The following is an 18,188-nucleotide window of genomic DNA, read 5'->3' as shown; positions in this document are numbered from 1 at the left end:
AATGAAATCCCAAAAGGAAAGTTATATTCCATGATTTGCATAAATGCAAACTGTATATTTTTCTAACTACAGAAGGGCACGGGTTGCATATTATTTTCACTCTCATTTATTATTATTATTATTATTATTATTATTATTATTATTATAGAAGTCAAGCTAACCCAAAGGCAAAGAACATTCGGTTCCCACACTTGCACATATTAAAGAATATATATATATATATATGTGTGTGTGTGTGTGTGTGTGTGTGTGTGTGTGTGTGTGTGTGTGTGTGAGAGAGAGAGAGAGAGAGAGAGAGAGAGAGAGAGAGAGAGAGAGAGAGAATTAGACTGGGATTCCTTATCTCTAATCGAGTTGGATCGTTGTCTGTACCAGATTCTGTGTAAAAGCAATAAAACATGCGTAGAATTATTGAATTTTGTGTAACCCAGCCCAAAAAACAGAGTTTGGTCAAAATTTAAAATAATTTTGTTTAAAATTTATATTTTTATATAATTTTAATACGTTGATATAAAAAATAAATTTTAAAAAATAAAAAATATTTTAATATATTTATGAGCAAAATATACTTTAAAAACAACCGTTATCATATTTTTAAACATTTTATAAGTTATATTTATTTTTTTATTATTGGAATGATTTGATTACTATCATGTTTTTTTATTATTATATATCACTTTATTAAAATAATATATATTTTTATTTTTTAAAATTTATTTTTGATATAATACATTAAAATAATTTTAAAAAATATATAAAAAATTAATTGTTTTATAAACCACGTTTTAGGCTGCCTTGACGAACACTTTTTTACAGGGGCCTTCGAGCTACTCCATGTGGGCCTTTCTGCAGGGTGCTAAACCTCAACAGAACACGAATGAAAGCCCAACAAAATCTTAGAACCTGGCATGATTTTCTACACGGTCAGTATGGAAGCCCAATAGTACTATCTTTCAAATTACAAATTGCATTGTATATATATATATATGAAAAAAAAAAAAACAAAAAAGCAAAGCTATCTTGGTGATTCTCTGTTCATTCTATTTTATATGTAGAGACAAATGCAGTATGGGTTCGAACAGTGACAGTTGATCCCTTCTTCTCATCTTCTGCTACGAGACGCCTGTGCCATTGAGAAAATGGGCCGGGGGCTTATGTGTTATCAGACCTGTTTCATGGCGAGGATGCCGAAAGAGAGGCTCGCTGTCGTTGTGGAGATCGCTGGGGCATTCCCCGTCTGTTTTCGTTTGGGATTTGATTGTTCTCTCCTATGCGGTATGGTAGCAGTAAACAAAGAGCAAGCAAAAGAGACAAGATTGTCCAATTACCTGGGGACAAGACCCCGATGTACCAATGACAAAACAGCAACACATTACATGGTCTTGTTCTTAAGGATCCTAACAAGAGAGACGACAGTACGGTAAGCAAAATATATCAAGACAACATCCAATAAATGCAGAGCTTCCAGTTTTTGTGCTGTAATATATGATGTTGCTTTGGCCACTACCAGCACCAGCAGCAATACAGAAGGGGCCATCAGGTTGTTCTGTAGCTTCCTAGTTCTGATATTGTGCTCATACATGCAAGTTGTAACTAACGCGGGACAGGGAACTTGAAGCTTTTGTTGCCCACTACAAAAAAAAAATTAAAAATGAAACTATTAAATGACAAAAAAGAAGAAGAAGACACTCTTAAAACCGTGGCCATGATTAAAAGATAATTTAAAACAAAAAATTAAAAAAGTCACCATATCTTGTATATGATTGAAGAAAAAAGTCTAGATAAATGTGACAAAATTATATAAAAAGATCTTAAAAAATATAAATTTTATGTTAATTAAACATTAATGAGTTTTGTTTTCATATTAGACACATATTAATTGAAAATAAATTTAGAATTTCCATAAAGACCTATCATATTATTTGCAAGGAATAACAAAATCAAAGATATGTTTTATTTTTCCTTTTCAATTCAAGTGATTATAGTTTTTATGAATATATTTTTTTAATTATTTTTACCTTTTATTCAATAAACTATTTTAAATTACAAAATTGTATCCTATGAAGGTCACACATGTTTGTGAATTGGGCTGCTTTGAATTCTTAGCTCCTTCACTAGAGGGCCACTTTGGTGGATGGATTTCATGCCTTCCACTTTTGTATTGAATTGTATTTTTAAAATAATTTTTTTTATTATTAATACATTAAAACTATTAAAAAATACTAAAAAAATATTAATATAATTTTTTTTTATATCAAATGTATTTTTAAAAAGCATACAAAAATAAAAGCTATATAATTAAGCAGATGGAAATGGATGGACAACTACACATAGACCTAATATTTTCCAGCCAGGGAATGCCAGCTGTTGGCTTTCAAGTTTCAACTGCGACTTGCTCGTTCTTGTGTTTCTAGATCACACGAAATAACGAATTATGTTATAAAAAAAACAATTTTATTTTAGTATATATTTAATAACAAACTTGCAAATTGATTTTCTTTTATGTATTAATTTGTATATGTTTTTTTGTAGAAACCAGATTAATATAGTAGACAGTTTTGGTAAACACGTACTGTAGATGACGATGTAATAATTTGATTCTTTTTTATTTTATTTTTTTCACTGTTATTCAACATTTTTATATTGAGATTATCTAAACACGTAGTTTTGATGACAATGTAGATGGGTCAAAATGTTTTTTTTTATGGGACTCAATTTTAATTTCTTTTTAAAAAAATTAGATTACACAAAACATCTTAAGTAACTTGATAGATTAATTCATGCCCTTTAAAAACTTAAAAAACCATTCCAAAACTCGAATTTAACTTGAAACCAAAAGTCTTAGTGAGCTCAGATATATTTTTTAAGATAATTTCAAGATAAAAAAACTCTTAACATGAACTTTCTTATCAAATACAATAATTTAACATCAATATCAATTATTTTTATGGTCAGAATCGCGAGAGTAAAAACTTTTTTTCTCTAATATTGGATTTTAATGTGTTTTGTTTTTGTTTTTTTTTCAAATTAGAGATTGAAAAATAAAAAAATAAAATTTTAAACCAAAATTAACTTTGCTTTTAAATTTTAAAAATTAAAGTTACATAATATTTATAATTTTTTTTTTAAAAAAACGTATCCGTTGTGAGAAGTTCAATTATCCTCGTGTTTTAGACTTATAGTTAATTACTATTTTTTTCCCTAGAAAACGGCAACTAAAGTATGACCGAAATCAAATGCTTTCCAATTGAAAGCAACTTGTGACGATGCTCTCAATGGCCCATGCGGAATTTTGTTGGATCCCACCATGGCAGCCACCACCGATTGTGACGTCATGGTCCTCGTTACCTGCTATCATGCCTGTAATCCATGATGATATTTATTTTTATCACAGTTAAAGAAGCTGTTTTTTTTAAAAAATTATTTTTTATTTTATCATGCCACCACCGATTTTTTTTTTTAAACAAAGTCTAAAAACATGAAATTAAATTGAATTAGATTTGTTTTTTTTAGCTTAGATATGTTTTTTCAAGCAATATTGTAACAATTACTATTAATCTCTTCTTATCTCATGTTACCTATGAACACAAAAAGAGAGAGTTCATTTTGGTTATTGTAAATGACTTGAAAGATAATTTTTTCTCTCGTCACTAAAATTCAATGAATTTTCTCTTTTTTTATATAAATAGGGTTTGAAAAAACAATACAAAAAATTTTTATACCAAAACTGATTCTGTTTAAATTTTAAAGGATCTAAATTATACAATTTATGTTATTTTTAAAATTTAAAAATTTTAATGTATTTTTCACATAATCAGTGTCACGCTGCCCTTTTTTAAAGTCTTTTTAATTTTGGTCTATTTTCTTTCCATTTCACTATTATTAAAAAAATCAAAATTAATTAGTTTTCATTTATAATCGGATCATCCAAAATAAATTATAAAAAAATACAGCATCTTCCACATTGTTTTGTTAATGTAAACAGTGCCGATTGCATATTACACAGCCAACGCGTTTTAGTTTTTTTTTTATCTAATATTTTTCAATATAAAACCAAAAAGGGTTTGACGCAAATCAAATCCTTTCCATTTGAAAGCAACTTTTGAGATTGTGACCATACTACCCTCTCAAATAACATAAAAACCAACTTTTATAACCTCGTATAAAATGCCACCTTACTAGTAATAGAATCATAAAACCGAACCATCATGGAAAGAGATTCGATTTTAAGTAATATTAAAGTATATTTCCTTAAAAAGTAAAAAAATTAAAAGCAAACAAACATTTTATCTTGATCATTTTTTAAAATATTTTTTATTTAGAAATATATTAAAATAATATTATTTTATTTTTTAAAAATTATTTTTAATATCAACACATTAAAATAATATAAAAATATTAAAAAATATTAATTTAAAGTAAATAAAAAATAAATTTTTTTTAAATTTTTTCTAAAATATTTTTAAAATACAAAAATAAAAAAGTGAGGAAGGAAAAAGATCCCTCAAGAAGACAGTTGTCTTCCCATGTCATTTTCTAGTTAATTGCGAAGAATATTTATTTTTTTAAAATCAACTTTAATATTATTATATTAAAATAATTTAAAAACAAAAAAAATTAAAATTAAAATTTAATGAAACATGGTATGGTACAACGGCCTCCTCTGCATAAGTACTTTCCTATATTCCACCTCTCGAGCACCCCCACCAACAGAACTTTTTCAGGCTATCTCTCCTCCCAAAAAGCTTCACGAGTTGAACCTTCTCAGCTGTTTCAAGCCACACACAACCCCACACGCCCACACGCTTATAGTGCCAAACAAAAATCTCTCCTTATATAAAGCCCACAAATCTCCTTCGCTTCCTCCAAGTGCCCAGAACTAACTCAAACAAGTTCCTGTTCTGATCTTACTTCTCTAGCTAACTAGCTGTATCACTTGATTGTTTTTGGTGGTGAAGTATGGCTAGATTTGGTTTCTATTTCTTGATTTTTCTTGGGATCTTGGTACTTCAAGCTATGGCTGATAAATCTGAAGCTCAACATGAAGGAGTGAAGCCAAAAGGGGTTGAAGCAGAAGAGAAGCCTGCATTAAGTCCTCTGCAGGAAGAGACAGAGTCAAGAGAAGCTGAAGCTGAAGCTCCTGAGATCAGAAGGCTTGGAAAGCATCATTCATATGATAAGTCTGTTGCTGGTGGTGGTGTTATCATTGGTGGTCTTGCCACTGCCACTTTTGCTGCTGTTTTTTGCTATATTAAAGTTACTAGAAAAAGACATGGTGATCAAGGTGAAAAGTAATGTAATGGGGTTCAAAATCTGGTGATTCCTGTGGTTTTCTTGAGGCATTTTTTGGTTCTGATTGTTAGAGTGTAGAAAAGCAAAAGAGTGCTTGATAGGAAGCGGTGATCTTGATAAAAAAACAACACATCATGTATTAATATACTCTCTTAGTAGCAATCAATATACTGTGAATATAGATTAAGTTTTTCTAAACATTTTGGTGTTTCTGGTGTGGATCTTTGGCTTGATTTGCCAATTAAAAAAGCTGATAATTAGTTCTTACAGGAGAAATCGAAGGAATTGAGAAATCCTGTACGCTTTTCTTGGAAGAGAGAAATGCAACTTTATCATCAAAAGAATTCTTTGATCATGCCTTTTGTATTTCTCTGAGAGACGAAGGTGATCTGATGCCCTTCAGGCCTCAGCTTTTGTCCCAGGCGATCCTCTGATATATGGCATCTGGTGGGTAGCTTGGCTTATCAAAATTCTTGGGAAACATCAAAAAAGTCCCTCAACTATTTATATCTGTTGATGATTCCATTCAGATTATTGGGGGGACTTGATTGAGATTTGGGTTATTGCTTGGGGACTAATTTGAGGTTTGCCCATTATTCTTTTCACTCTTGATCGCTTCAAGTCAATGTTGATCCAATATGCAGATCTAAGCGCAAAGATTCTACTTGAGATTCATGTTCTATCAAAAAAACAGAGGACTGCAGATTTTGTTATAAGATGCATCAGGTGATCCACTTTTTTAATTTGATTAAAAAGCTACAGAACAGTGTGAACGTGTGATGTTCCCATGAGGAGGACTGGTTTGGTACTTTGCCAGTTTAAGTATTCCAAATGTGTGGGAACAGAACATAGCAGTGTGAAAGCCACTAGTGCTATGGAATTGTTGAGATTTGTCTTCAAGGACGGTTCATAGTGATGAGCTAGCACTGGTATGTAACTGGAGCATGGGTTTGGTGTACTTGGACTTTAATAAATTGACTTGCTTTTTTTTTTTTTTTTTAAATAGGAGAAAAGTGTTTGTTGTTTAAAGTGTTTTTTATTTAGAAATACATTAAAATAATATTTTTTATTTTTTAAAAATTATTTATGTAAGCATCGTCGGACATCTTGCTAAGCTGTAATCCCTCTTTCTAGAATGTTAAATCTGGGGTGGCAAAGGCAAAAACTACCCGAATAAATGCCAAGAGGAGTTTAGGTCAAGCTCAAGCTATCAAAGACACTAGAGGCAGGACCAGTTACTGAAAAGCAAGATCTCAACTAATTTTCCACCCCTAATAAATTATAATTAATTAACTAGGCCCTTAATTATTTGCTGGGCACAGAAGGATCACTTCTGTCATGTGCCCTAAACTAGAAAATTTGTTAATGTCCCCACCAAGTCTTGATTCTCATCAATACAAATTTCCAGAGCTACCATTGACTATAGCTGAATCTGATGCCAATTGCTAGACACCAAATTCAAGTTTGGAATTTGGTTATGACAGCACATATCAGGCTGCGAGCCTCTAGTAGGGTTGAATCTTAGGTAGCCAGTGCATACCAAGATCCACCTTTTCATGCTAAAAAACTGATCGCCCTCTAAAGTCATGATGGAGGAATCGACAGTGACATGGGAGCATAATCCACCATTAATTAAGGGTGTTTGTTTTGGTTTGAAAATTAATCGTTTTCCATCCTTTTCCCTTATGATATAGTAATCAAATTTTAACTTACTAAATGTTGATTCAAGCAGGTTGGGTAGATGGATTGATCCTAATTATATCAGGTATTCTGATTCAACCATGATGGATTATGTCGGATATCCTGTGGGTAGGATCTAATTACCAGACAATGAACTGAAAAGGGAGTGGAATCAAATGCAGTAGGTTTAGTCTCTAAATTAAACGGGCTTACGGTTCAGGCCACATTTACAGTCCCTAGAAATGAAGCACAAATGATAACAAACGTGTCTTTAACCCATATTTGAAAGCGACCACCTTCTTTCCCAGTCTATTCTTCAATCAAGAACTTCCCTGAAGATCAATGGCATCTTGCTCCCATTGGTGGCATGCACCAGTCTACTTCATTGCCTCTGCAGTCTTGGCATTCATAGCAATCTCCACCGCAATGAATTCACCATCCAACAATGCAACGAGACCAACCAGACCAACAAGCAATTACCTCTCATTGAATGCATCAAGAACTCTAAGGGAATCTGGGTTCAATATCATGGCTACCCTTCTCTTGATTTCCCCTGAAATGTTCTTTTTATCTCCTAACACAACCATCTTTGCCATTAAAGACTCTTCCCTCGTTAACACCTCCCTCCCTCCCTGGTTCTTGAAAAATCTCCTTCAATACCACACCTCTCCTTTGAAACTATCCATGGAGGATGTCTTCAAGAAACCTCAAGGCAGTTGCTTCCCAACACTTGTTGATCGAAAGAAACTTGCTGTAACCAAGATTGATGCAAAAGAAAGACTGGCAGAGATCAATCATGTATTGGTATCTCACCCTGACATGGTTCTTGAAAGACGGATTACAATTCATGGTGTTCTTGCACCATTTTCGTCATTGAGGTCTAAAGATGTTTACTTTGGATGGGAGTCTATTCAAGCTCCAATTTGTGATGCCAATTCCAGTTTAGTTTCAGATGCTAATGGCCCCAGGATCATTTTGGAATGGACCAGGATTATCCATTTGCTTAGCTCCCACAGATTCGTGTCATTTGCAATTGGATTGAATTCTGTTCTTGATAGGATTCTTGCCGATCACAAGAACTTGAGTTCTGTAACAATCTTTGCTCCTCCAGAACTTGAGTTCGTGGCATCTTCATCACCAATGCTTGAGAAGATTGTGAGGTTGCACATACTGCCTCAAAGGGCTACGTACATAGAACTTGCTGCATTGCCAGATAAAAAACGGCTGAGGACGCTGCTCCCTGATGAAGATCTTAAGATTACTAAAGGTGTTGGTGTGACACAGGGTTTGGCCATTAATGGCGTAGAGATTGCAGCACCAGAAATCTTCTCATCCAAGGAGTTCATAGTTCATGGGATTACTCAAGCTTTCAAGATAGCTAAATTTCCTAATGCATCAAGATAGTGGGTTAGCTTAATGGTACCCCTCGATAAGCCTTCTGTTCATCCATGCTTTAGATGGAATAGTTCCATTGTAGCTCCACCCCCTAGGTGTAACAAATACCTTTATGCAATTTTTGTGCGCTAATGAGCTCTAGTGTATTGAACTCTGATATGAACACTTCGTTGTATTTGTAGCTGTTAATTCAACCATGGTTATTCAGGTGCTGACAGGTTTACAAACTTTTGAGGTTTCTTAATAGAATGGGTTGGAATAAGGTTATCTTACGCCCAACGAAACTTTTAGCTGGTTGTTTTCACTTAACCCAATTGATTTTCATTTTGGAGATGAATAACTGGTTTGATGCTAATGAAGAAACTTTGGCTCAGAGAAAGGTTTAAAAGGTGCAAAGCGTTGGGGAATAGAGCAGCGAAGATCGTGAAGATGGAATTCTAACAGAACAGAATACAGAAACAAAAATACAGGGTAAAGACAGATAAACATAATAACATAGTCTACGAAATACCGTCATTGCAATGATGAAACTAGAAAGAAACACCTAAATCTACAGTGAATTACAGGAGACCTACTTTTTCTGTGCAACCTAATACTGAATCTTGAAGAAAAATGGACATGGAAGCAAAACTAAATGCCTGCCTTGTATGTACTACAGGAATAGACAGCTGGTGTTAATATTCAAGGACAAACAATATCAGAACTCTGTACGAAAATCTTACTGCACTTTTTAGGAACACTTCGAGTGAGTGCCATGTCATAAATCTGACACTGAAGTGCCCCATATCTCTGAAAAAATTGATGTCTAATGGCTAATTGTGACTTCCTCAACCGCCAAACTCCATTTGCTAAAGCAGGTAAACAGCTGAGCTTCATTCCAAACATATTGCTGATCATCAATGGAAATATGGTGTACTTGCCAACCCTCAATTTGCTCTTTTTCATGGGCAGACAGTAATTATGCCTCTTGAAGCCTTTCTTTGACTGGCACAGAAAACTACAGAAGCAATTTTGACAGGACAAAGTTATTTACCAACTAGTAAACCAACAAAACCATATCAATTCATTTATACAATGTTATGATTATATCTAAATTTAGTCATACTAATCATGCACATCCAATTACAAATGTTAATAATTGTTAGTTTCGTTTCATATATAAAAAACCAGCACAAAAGATGAAAGATAAAGCAGATGGCATAATAAAATCACAGTGCAGTTACTGAACTAAGAAAAATACCAGCACTGCAGTCTCCTGATTCTCCACTCTGAGGAACAAGGACACAAACTAGAGACACAAATACAATTCATGTATAAAGAAACTCTCAAGTTAGATTCAGAACTGATACCATTTGAGCCACTGCAAGAGTGTGAAGAAACATGAAACATACAAAAACTAACTTTTCCAATCTTAATTTCTACAAAAGTCATGAACATATTCAGAATTTTAGGAGCTTCAATAATTCCAATGGTCAAACAAAGCTTCCTTTTTTCTTCCCAGATAAATTTTCCACATCCATTGCTATTTGCCAAAGATTATTAAGTTTCAGTTTTGGATTAATATCAACAAAGACTACTAATTTTCATTATCAGAAGAAAACCACAGTAATTGTCAAAATCATCAAAACTGAGGCAATCAAATCAAATCAAGTAAACAAGTAGCATAATTACCAAAGAAAATCATGAAGAAGAAGAAATGCCAACTCTCATAATAATCCTGGTCATCCTCATCCCAATCAATGTAACATTCTCAGCCCCAACAAACATAGACTTCCTAAACAACCTAGCAATCGCATCCACCTCCTCTCCACCACACTCATTTACAGCAACCACACAAACCCCACCATTCCTCACAGTCCTCTCCATCTCCCCAACAATCCTTAAGGGAAACAAAGCCTCTTCTAAATGAGCACTAAAAGCCAAATCAAAAACCCCATCAAAAAAGGGCAAGTTATTGGGGTCAGCCCTTTTAACTAATGGCAAAGAATCCACTATCTCAACGCCAGTAACATCACTAACACCCATGTTATTCAATGCCATCACTTCATGTCCAGCACCAGCTGAAACACAAAGTACTTTGGTTTTATTGTTCAAAAGATTCAAACTTTGAAAGAAAATTGTGAAAGAAGAGACTTGTGAAAGCCAAGATTTTGAGGACCAAAGTTTCAGTCTTTTCTTGGTAGGATCAGTGTAAGGGTGGTTTAAAGAAGGGTCACATGTAGAAGAAGGAAATTTGAGGTGGGGTTTTGTGATGGGTGTGTTTGGTGGGATACATGTTTCTGGGGTATGAAGGTAAAGGTAAAGAAGGGTGATTGTGGCTATGGTTATAAAAACCAATGAGACTTTGTTTAAGAAGTTTTCTATGTGTTTCTCCATTTGGGTTTGGTTTTGTTAATGGAAGAGAAAAAATGGAAAGATTTGATTTTGATGCATCGTTGAAGATGATGGGAGAGAAGAGGAAAGAGGGATCAAGATAAGAGAGCTTCGGACATGACAGTGGAGTTATTGTTTGCTTTGGTACGATGTCGTTTCATGTGACCAAAGTTAGTTTTAAAGTATGTTCGGTAATTGAGTTTCGTTCGTTTTTGTGAAGCTGAAGAATGTGGCAGTGGTTATTTGTAAAAATATTTATTTTATTAAAAATATATTAAAATAATATTTTTTAAATTTATTTTTAATATTAATATAAAAAATTCAAAAACATATAAATTACTTAAATTTTAAATACTACGAGTATGTTTGGTATTGCGGTAGCTGTTGTGGTTGTAGTTTGAAAAAAGTTGTTTTATAAAAAGTATTTTTAATTGTGGTTGGTTTGAAAAAATAGGTGTTTGGTTAAAACTGTGGTTGAAAATGAGGTTGAAGAAAAAGTAGTTTAATGTGTTTGGTTAAGAATGTTTTTGAAAGTGAAGTTATAAAATAATTTTAAAAAATATATATTAATATTGATGGTTTTTAATTTAAATATTGTGGATTTAACTATTGTGGTAACATCATAAAATAAATCATACTTTATATATAAAAAATTTATTGTTCTATTAAACTATCTACAATTCCATTACGTACAAAATTCATCTGACAAGAACTACAGTTTTCATAATTTTTTAGTGTGTAATAAAATTAAATAAAATATTATCATGTATAAAATTCACTCCAAACTAGTTTTTTTAAAAAAAAAATTTTAAAAAAATTAAAAAAAAACTTAACACATTAATAAAAAGAAGAAGAAGAAGAAGTGTCCATGCAGTGCAAGTGAACAGTGCAAGATAATTGCACTGTTCACTTTATTAAAGTGAACAGTGCAATTATCTTGCACTGTTTACATGAACAGTATTTGCAATGTTCATGTTAATTGCACTGTTTATTGAACAATACAATTAACGTGAAAAGTGAAAAAAGTAAGAAATAACTGATGCAGAAATTAAATGGGCAGTAAACAGTAAATTAATTTTTTTCCTTAACCAAACAAGTACGAATTGCGTTTTAAACAAAACGCAGCCGCAGCCGCAGAGCCAAAAATGTTCATATTACTTAAAGCTATCCATGTTAAATTCAACTGTGGCTTAATTACAAAAACAAATTGAATAAAATCAATAAATTTAATTACCAATAAATCTAATATGATATAACTGGAACATAAATAAATTAAAAAAAAATAACAGAAAAAGCAAAATCTAACCAAATTGTAATAATCTCATATAAAAAAGTAACTGGAAAAAAAAGCACAGATACATTCCTAACTAATAGTGTGAAATTAAAATAAAAAAGAATTTTTTAAAATAAATGTTAAAGTATCTTATTAAGTAACAAATAAAAAATTAAATGAATATTCGAAGCTCAATATTTTAAAAAACTGTGTATGAAAACTTTGCTTCATCAATACAAATAATATTTGCCTACTTGGTGTGTCACATGAGAAGTCTTTAGCAGGCACAAACACTTTGCTTTGCTAGTGTTTCATGTAGCTAATAACAGAGACAGGCATATGGCTACGTCTCTGCCATTTCTTACAAGGCCTCCAAACAAAGTCTTCTCTTTTATTGCTCTCTGTCCCCAACCCTTTAAAATTCGAACGTTGGATCCTCCTCCATTTAGATTTCCCGCCTCCACTCTCAAATTCCTCGAAACCCATTATTCTTCATCTCTCAATTTAACAACCCACTTCAACAACAACAAGGATGACTGCAATGAAAGTACCTTCAAACCTGACAAATTCTACGCGTCATTAATCGATGATTCGATACACAAAACCCACTTGAACCAAATCTATGCTAAGTTATTAGTAACGGGGTTGCAATATGGTGGTTTCTTGATAGCCAAATTGGTTAACAAGGCTTCGAATATAGGAGAAGTTAGCTGTGCACGTAAGTTGTTTGATAAATTTCCTGACCCAGACGTGTTTTTGTGGAATGCGATTGTTAGGTGTTATTCTAGGCATGGTTTCTTTGGTCATGCTATTGAAATGTATGCAAGAATGCAAGTTGCGTGTGTTAGTCCTGATGGGTTCAGTTTTCCTTGTGTTCTCAAAGCTTGCAGTGCTTTGCCGGCTCTTGAAATGGGGAGGAGGGTACATGGGCAGATATTTAGACATGGGTTTGAATCGGATGTGTTTGTGCAGAACGGTCTTGTGGCATTGTATGCAAAATGTGGAGAGATTGTGCGAGCTAATGCTGTTTTTGGTAGGCTAGTTGATAGGACTATTGTTTCTTGGACCTCGATTATTTCTGGGTATGCGCAGAATGGACAGCCTATTGAAGCCTTGCGGATTTTTAGTGAAATGAGGAAAACAAATGTGAGACCAGATTGGATAGCGCTTGTGAGCGTTCTTAGAGCATATACAGATGTAGAGGATTTGGAACATGGGAAATCTATTCATGGTTGCGTGATTAAAATGGGACTTGAATGTGAATTTGATTTGCTCATTTCTCTTACCTCTTTGTATGCAAAATGTGGGCACGTTATGGTTGCTAGATTATTTTTTAACCAGGTGGAGAACCCAAGTTTGATATTTTGGAATGCAATGATTTCTGGTTATGTGAAAAATGGGTATGCCGAGGAAGCTATTGAACTGTTCCGTCTAATGAAAAGTAAAAATATAAGACCAGATTCTATTACTGTGACTTCTAGCATTGCAGCTTGTGCACAAATAGGTTCTCTTGAATTAGCAAGATGGATGGATGAGTATATCAGCACGAGTGAGTTTACAAATGACGTGATTGTCAATACTTCCCTCATTGACACGTATGCAAAATGTGGAAGTGTAGATATGGCTCGCTTTGTTTTTGACAGAATACCAGATAAAGATGTTGTTGTGTGGAGTGCGATGATGGTGGGATATGGATTACATGGGCAAGGTCGGGAATCTATCATTCTTTTTCATGCAATGAGGCAAGCTGGGGTGTCCCCAAATGATGTCACCTTTGTTGGGCTCCTCACAGCATGCAAAAATTCAGGTCTTGTAGAAGAAGGTTGGGACCTCTTCCACCGCATGAGAGATTATGGGATTGAACCAAGGCACCAACATTATGCATGTGTGGTGGATCTTCTTGGGCGTGCAGGCCATTTAGATCGAGCTTATAATTTTGTCATGAACATGCCAATTGAACCAGGTGTAAGTGTGTGGGGAGCCCTTTTGAGTGCATGCAAGATCCATCGCCATGTGACACTAGGGGAGTATGCAGCTGAACAACTTTTCTCATTAGATCCATACAACACGGGGCATTATGTTCAGCTGTCAAACCTCTATGCTTCTTCTCGCTTATGGGATTGTGTTGCAAAGGTACGGGTGTTAATGAGGGAGAAAGGACTCACTAAGCACCTTGGTTATAGTGTGATTGAGATCAATGGAAAGCTCCAGGCATTTCAGGCTGGAGATAAGACGCATCCAAGATCCAAAGAGATTTTTGAGGAAGTTGAGGATTTAGAGAGAAGATTAAAGGAAGCTGGATTTGTCCCCCATACAGAATCTGTCCTGCATGATTTGAATTATGAGGAAACAGAGGAGACACTTTGTAATCATAGTGAGAGACTAGCGATTGCTTATGGCCTCATCAGTACCCCCCCTGGAACAACCCTTAGGATAACAAAGAATCTTCGGGCATGCGACAACTGTCATGCTGCAATCAAGCTCATCTCAAAGCTGGTAAGTAGGGAGATAGTTGTCAGGGATGCAAGTCGTTTCCATCATTTTAAGGATGGAGCTTGTTCCTGTGGAGATTATTGGTGACAAGAATGGTTAAATCTTGAGCTTATCCCAGAAGCTTGGTTAGTGATTTCCCCCCTCTTTCTTCTTCTAATTTTTATAATTATTTCTTACTATTTTCCTTGATAATATTGTCGAATGAAAGGAAAACTTTGGAGATTTATTAAAATGCAATCCTTCAAATTTCTCAAGCACTGGTGCATGTTGGTTGATGATCATATTTGATCATTGTTAGTTAACAGAATAAAAAAATCATTAAATCTATGAAACTATTTGCGGGAAAATGGCACATTGCATTGCTTGTAAGGTGATCACTTAGTCAGAGTGTACTGGTTATGCTAATCATCCTTTTTGGGACACGGGGAAGTGGAGTTATGCAATGCTCTTGTGTCAGTGACTGGTGACTTATTTAGTGCTGTATTAACCATGGAATTTCTGTTGTCTATATGACATTATTGGATGTGATAAAAGTGATTCACTGTGCTGTTGGTTCTTGATGGTCATACACCTGAGTGGAAATGAAATTTTCGTGTCACTGGCATCTATATTCTGATGCATATGAATTGGTCTTTTTACCCTTTTGCAGAATGCTAAGTCATTATTTTTATTCCATCTTCACAAATCAAATGGCATGTTTTTGGTTGACATGGTAACTTACAGATTTTCTCGTTGACATATTTGTTGCGAACTTTAAGAACAAATAGAAGGGCTGCTTTTAACTTTGCATGGAGCTTGCACTCCCAAATTACTGCACTTGGATGCTGGTTTAATCAGTAGCTGTGCGCTTCATCTGAACAATAACAACCTTCCGTATTTGCAGACTGTCTGGGAAGGTGGTTCCCACTTATGCTCCATTTGACCGATAATCACAGTGTCAAATCCCCAAAATTCAAAGTTGCCACCACTCTCTTCCACCCTATGTGGAACTGTGTTTGTCTGATGCTATGGTTAGTGTTTTTAACACCTGATATATGGTTACCAATTTACGTGTTTTGTATAACTGCTTGTTCACATTTGTTTTTGTCATACGCTTCAAGTAGCAAAAGAAAGGGCGACAAGAAATCAATTCAACTCTCTGCCAAAAAGAAGTGTTTTCACAAGGTGCAGCCACACGCAGATGAATCGAGCTCCTATATTCAGTATTTGCACGTAGGAAATCCAGTATTTAAGGCTAATAAGACCTGGAGGGTTGGTAAATTCTCTGGGTTGGGTGCTCATGGTGGGAGGTACTGGTACTTGGAAAAGTGGATGACATGATAACAAGAAATAAGGAGCGGCGGCAGGGAAATAAAGTTCCAAAGAGATCTTGTAACTTTGCTTCATTTGGCTTCTATGAGTGTTTCCCTACTCGTATGCTTCAAGTTTTTTGACTTGGATCTCTAAGAAGTTCAGTGGTCGAGGAAAGAGGAGGGAAATTAAGAGTTTACTGAGGGAGTATAGGCTTGGTTTTCAAACTGTCTCTATGATATGATTCAAAGCTTGTGGTGGTTGTTGCTTAACTTACAAAATAGATATGGGGTCGGCAAAATAGAGAGTGGAGGGCTATTCTTGTTTGCGGCTTGCCTGGGGGTGTTACATGCATACAGAGTTCGTTTGATGTGTGGCGGTGGCGGTGGCGGGGGCGGTCTTAGACCCCGATGGAGAGAAGGGCAGTATGATTATTGTATTAAAGGCTCTCTTTCTTAATTAAGAGAGATTCCTCAATAATGTTTTTCTTTTTATATTTATAACAGAAAAAGTAGTCATATGGGAATCAGACACATTCATATAAGGGGAAACAACCTTTTTTGTGATTATGTGGTTTAATTATTGAAACCACGTTTTCTTTGAGGTATCTATTAATAAATTTAGGAGTGATAATTTAACCTTAAATGGATACCAAACCGATTTAAATGATAGATTTTTTTTAATTGTTGCATTATTCTATGAATAATAAATATAATATAATATGAATATTGTCAAATTCGATCTAAAATTTAATTCAAATCTTTCCTAAAATATTTACATTTACACATGCATATATATAACATTTATGTTTTTTAAATCCAATATAATATAAGCGTGCCCTAACTATTAATATAATACAGTCATATAAGTATATCATTTATAATTTTTCCAGCCTCGTCACTAACTTTCCATCAAGATTACTGAAGAGTCCGGCTTTAAAGTAAAAACAACTTAATTTCCTCTAAAAACAACTGATGTTTTCAAGGTTTTCGGCTCTGTAATGGGTTGTTATTTATGGTTCCTCGCTCGGAGTGTTAGAGATTGTTTTTTCCACCAAAAGTTATGACTTTTGATTTAAATAAAGAGCTGTGTTTTTCCAGCTTTTCCTTTTATAATTTGGTCCTGATCATTCTTCCACTTCCATTCCCAACACCATCCATTAGTGTTATGATTTAACCCTTTAAAACCATTCTTCTCATTTACTTTCCATTAGTTTTTCAAGCTTTAACACATACTTTCCAACGGGTTCTCGAGCAAGAATGGAGAGGTCTTGGATCGGTCAGAATACACTTGATCTGTGCCTTCTCTGTCCAAGCCCTACCAAACTTAATAAGACTGCATCGCAGTGGCATAAATTCCTTCAAGGTCTTGTAGATTGTAGGATGTACCAACATTACGGTGTAGCTAGTAGGTTGTGGGACTCGAATTTGTGGTGAAAGATCAAAATAAAACCACTGATCTTACTTAATCTGTTCGACTGTCATCCTTTCCTTTTGCAACTGTTTATTTTCTTCAACAGCAAGATGATCAGCAAGCTTAATAGGAGAAGGAATAGTAAAATAAAAAAGGGTTACGGAGTCACAACCTAGGCTTAATGCATTACACAATTTCTTATCTTGATTACTTAAATATTTTTATATAGTTTATACTATATCTAATATTTATCTATTTATTATTTTTAATTGAAACAACACGTGGTTAAGATTAAAATATAACATTACTCGTATAAGATAACTTAGTAATCTCAAATCTAAAAATTACTTACATAACAATCAGTGAGTCTTTTCATAGACATAAGTCATATCTTCATATGTAATTATCTTGCGGATCAATTTAATGTACATGTCATTTAACAAGTATATACATATTAGTTTCAGGTATTCATCATACCTTAATTTATAAGAACAACTTCTTTATTTTATATAAAAAAACATAATATACACCAATCTCAACAATTATAATTAATGTTTAATTTTAATAGAATATTGAATAGAAGCATTTAGGAATAACATATTAATGCAATAAGAATCTTATAACTATAACAACTTTATAATTTTCTATATAAAATATTTTTGTTCTATAAACTTTATTTTTACTCTAAATTCATTAATCAAACATTAAATTTATTAATTAAATATAATTGAAGATAAAAAAACATTTATTAATAATAAATATATTTTATATGAATAACATCAGTGTTATATATAACCAACTTATTAACTACATGATATATTTACCAATAATTTATTACATGAATGAGCAAGTAATATTGTTGATAAAATTGTAATATTTGTTTTTTTATATTTTTTTAAAAATAAAATAGAAATATATAATGAAAGAGATTAGTATAACTCGTGGCTTCTTAAAAATCCTAAAAAAGAGAGAGAAATAA

General features: G+C 33.6%; 3 protein-coding genes across 4 annotated transcripts; 2 read left to right on the top strand and 1 right to left on the bottom strand.

The window, feature by feature from the left end:
- The first annotated feature begins 7,314 nt into the window (after positions 1–7,314).
- LOC133669043 (fasciclin-like arabinogalactan protein 21) lies at positions 7,315–8,376 on the top strand. The gene has a single exon (XM_062089052.1). It carries the CDS (start codon positions 7,315–7,317, stop codon positions 8,374–8,376), a length of 1,062 nt encoding a protein of 353 aa, XP_061945036.1.
- A 456-nt stretch (positions 8,377–8,832) lies between these two features.
- LOC133670274 (uncharacterized) lies at positions 8,833–10,893 on the bottom strand. The gene is made up of 2 exons (XM_062090804.1): positions 10,039–10,893; positions 8,833–9,364 (listed from the first exon to the last, which is right to left on the bottom strand). The coding sequence occupies exon 1, from the start codon at positions 10,741–10,743 to the stop codon at positions 10,048–10,050; it is 696 nt and encodes a 231-aa protein (XP_061946788.1). The 5' UTR covers positions 10,744–10,893; the 3' UTR covers positions 8,833–9,364; positions 10,039–10,047.
- Positions 10,894–12,271: 1,378 nt separating this feature from the next.
- On the top strand, positions 12,272–16,441 carry LOC133669380 (pentatricopeptide repeat-containing protein At3g12770). 2 transcript variants are annotated; one of them, XM_062089484.1, is made up of 3 exons: positions 12,272–14,631; positions 15,390–15,516; positions 15,610–16,441. In XM_062089484.1, exon 1 carries the CDS (start codon positions 12,353–12,355, stop codon positions 14,591–14,593), a length of 2,241 nt encoding a protein of 746 aa, XP_061945468.1. In that variant the 5' UTR covers positions 12,272–12,352; the 3' UTR covers positions 14,594–14,631; positions 15,390–15,516; positions 15,610–16,441. The 2 variants fall into 2 exon arrangements, with proteins under 2 accessions (XP_061945468.1, XP_061945469.1); XM_062089485.1 differs by having other exon boundaries at positions 15,607–16,441.
- The last annotated feature ends 1,747 nt before the right edge of the window (positions 16,442–18,188 follow it).

Source organism: Populus nigra, chromosome 12 (assembly GCF_951802175.1).
Source record: "Populus nigra chromosome 12, ddPopNigr1.1, whole genome shotgun sequence".
NCBI classification, from domain to species: domain Eukaryota; kingdom Viridiplantae; phylum Streptophyta; class Magnoliopsida; order Malpighiales; family Salicaceae; genus Populus; species Populus nigra.
This window is presented reverse-complemented; position numbering and strand designations above follow the sequence as displayed.

Bases quoted from the DNA above. Each gene is read 5' to 3' on its own strand.
- LOC133669043 (XM_062089052.1), top strand. From the start codon at position 7,315: ATGGCATCTTGCTCCCATTGGTGGCATGCACCAGTCTACTTCATTGCC.
- LOC133670274 (XM_062090804.1), bottom strand. From the start codon at position 10,743: ATGGAGAAACACATAGAAAACTTCTTAAACAAAGTCTCATTGGTTTTT.
- LOC133669380 (XM_062089484.1), top strand. From the start codon at position 12,353: ATGGCTACGTCTCTGCCATTTCTTACAAGGCCTCCAAACAAAGTCTTC.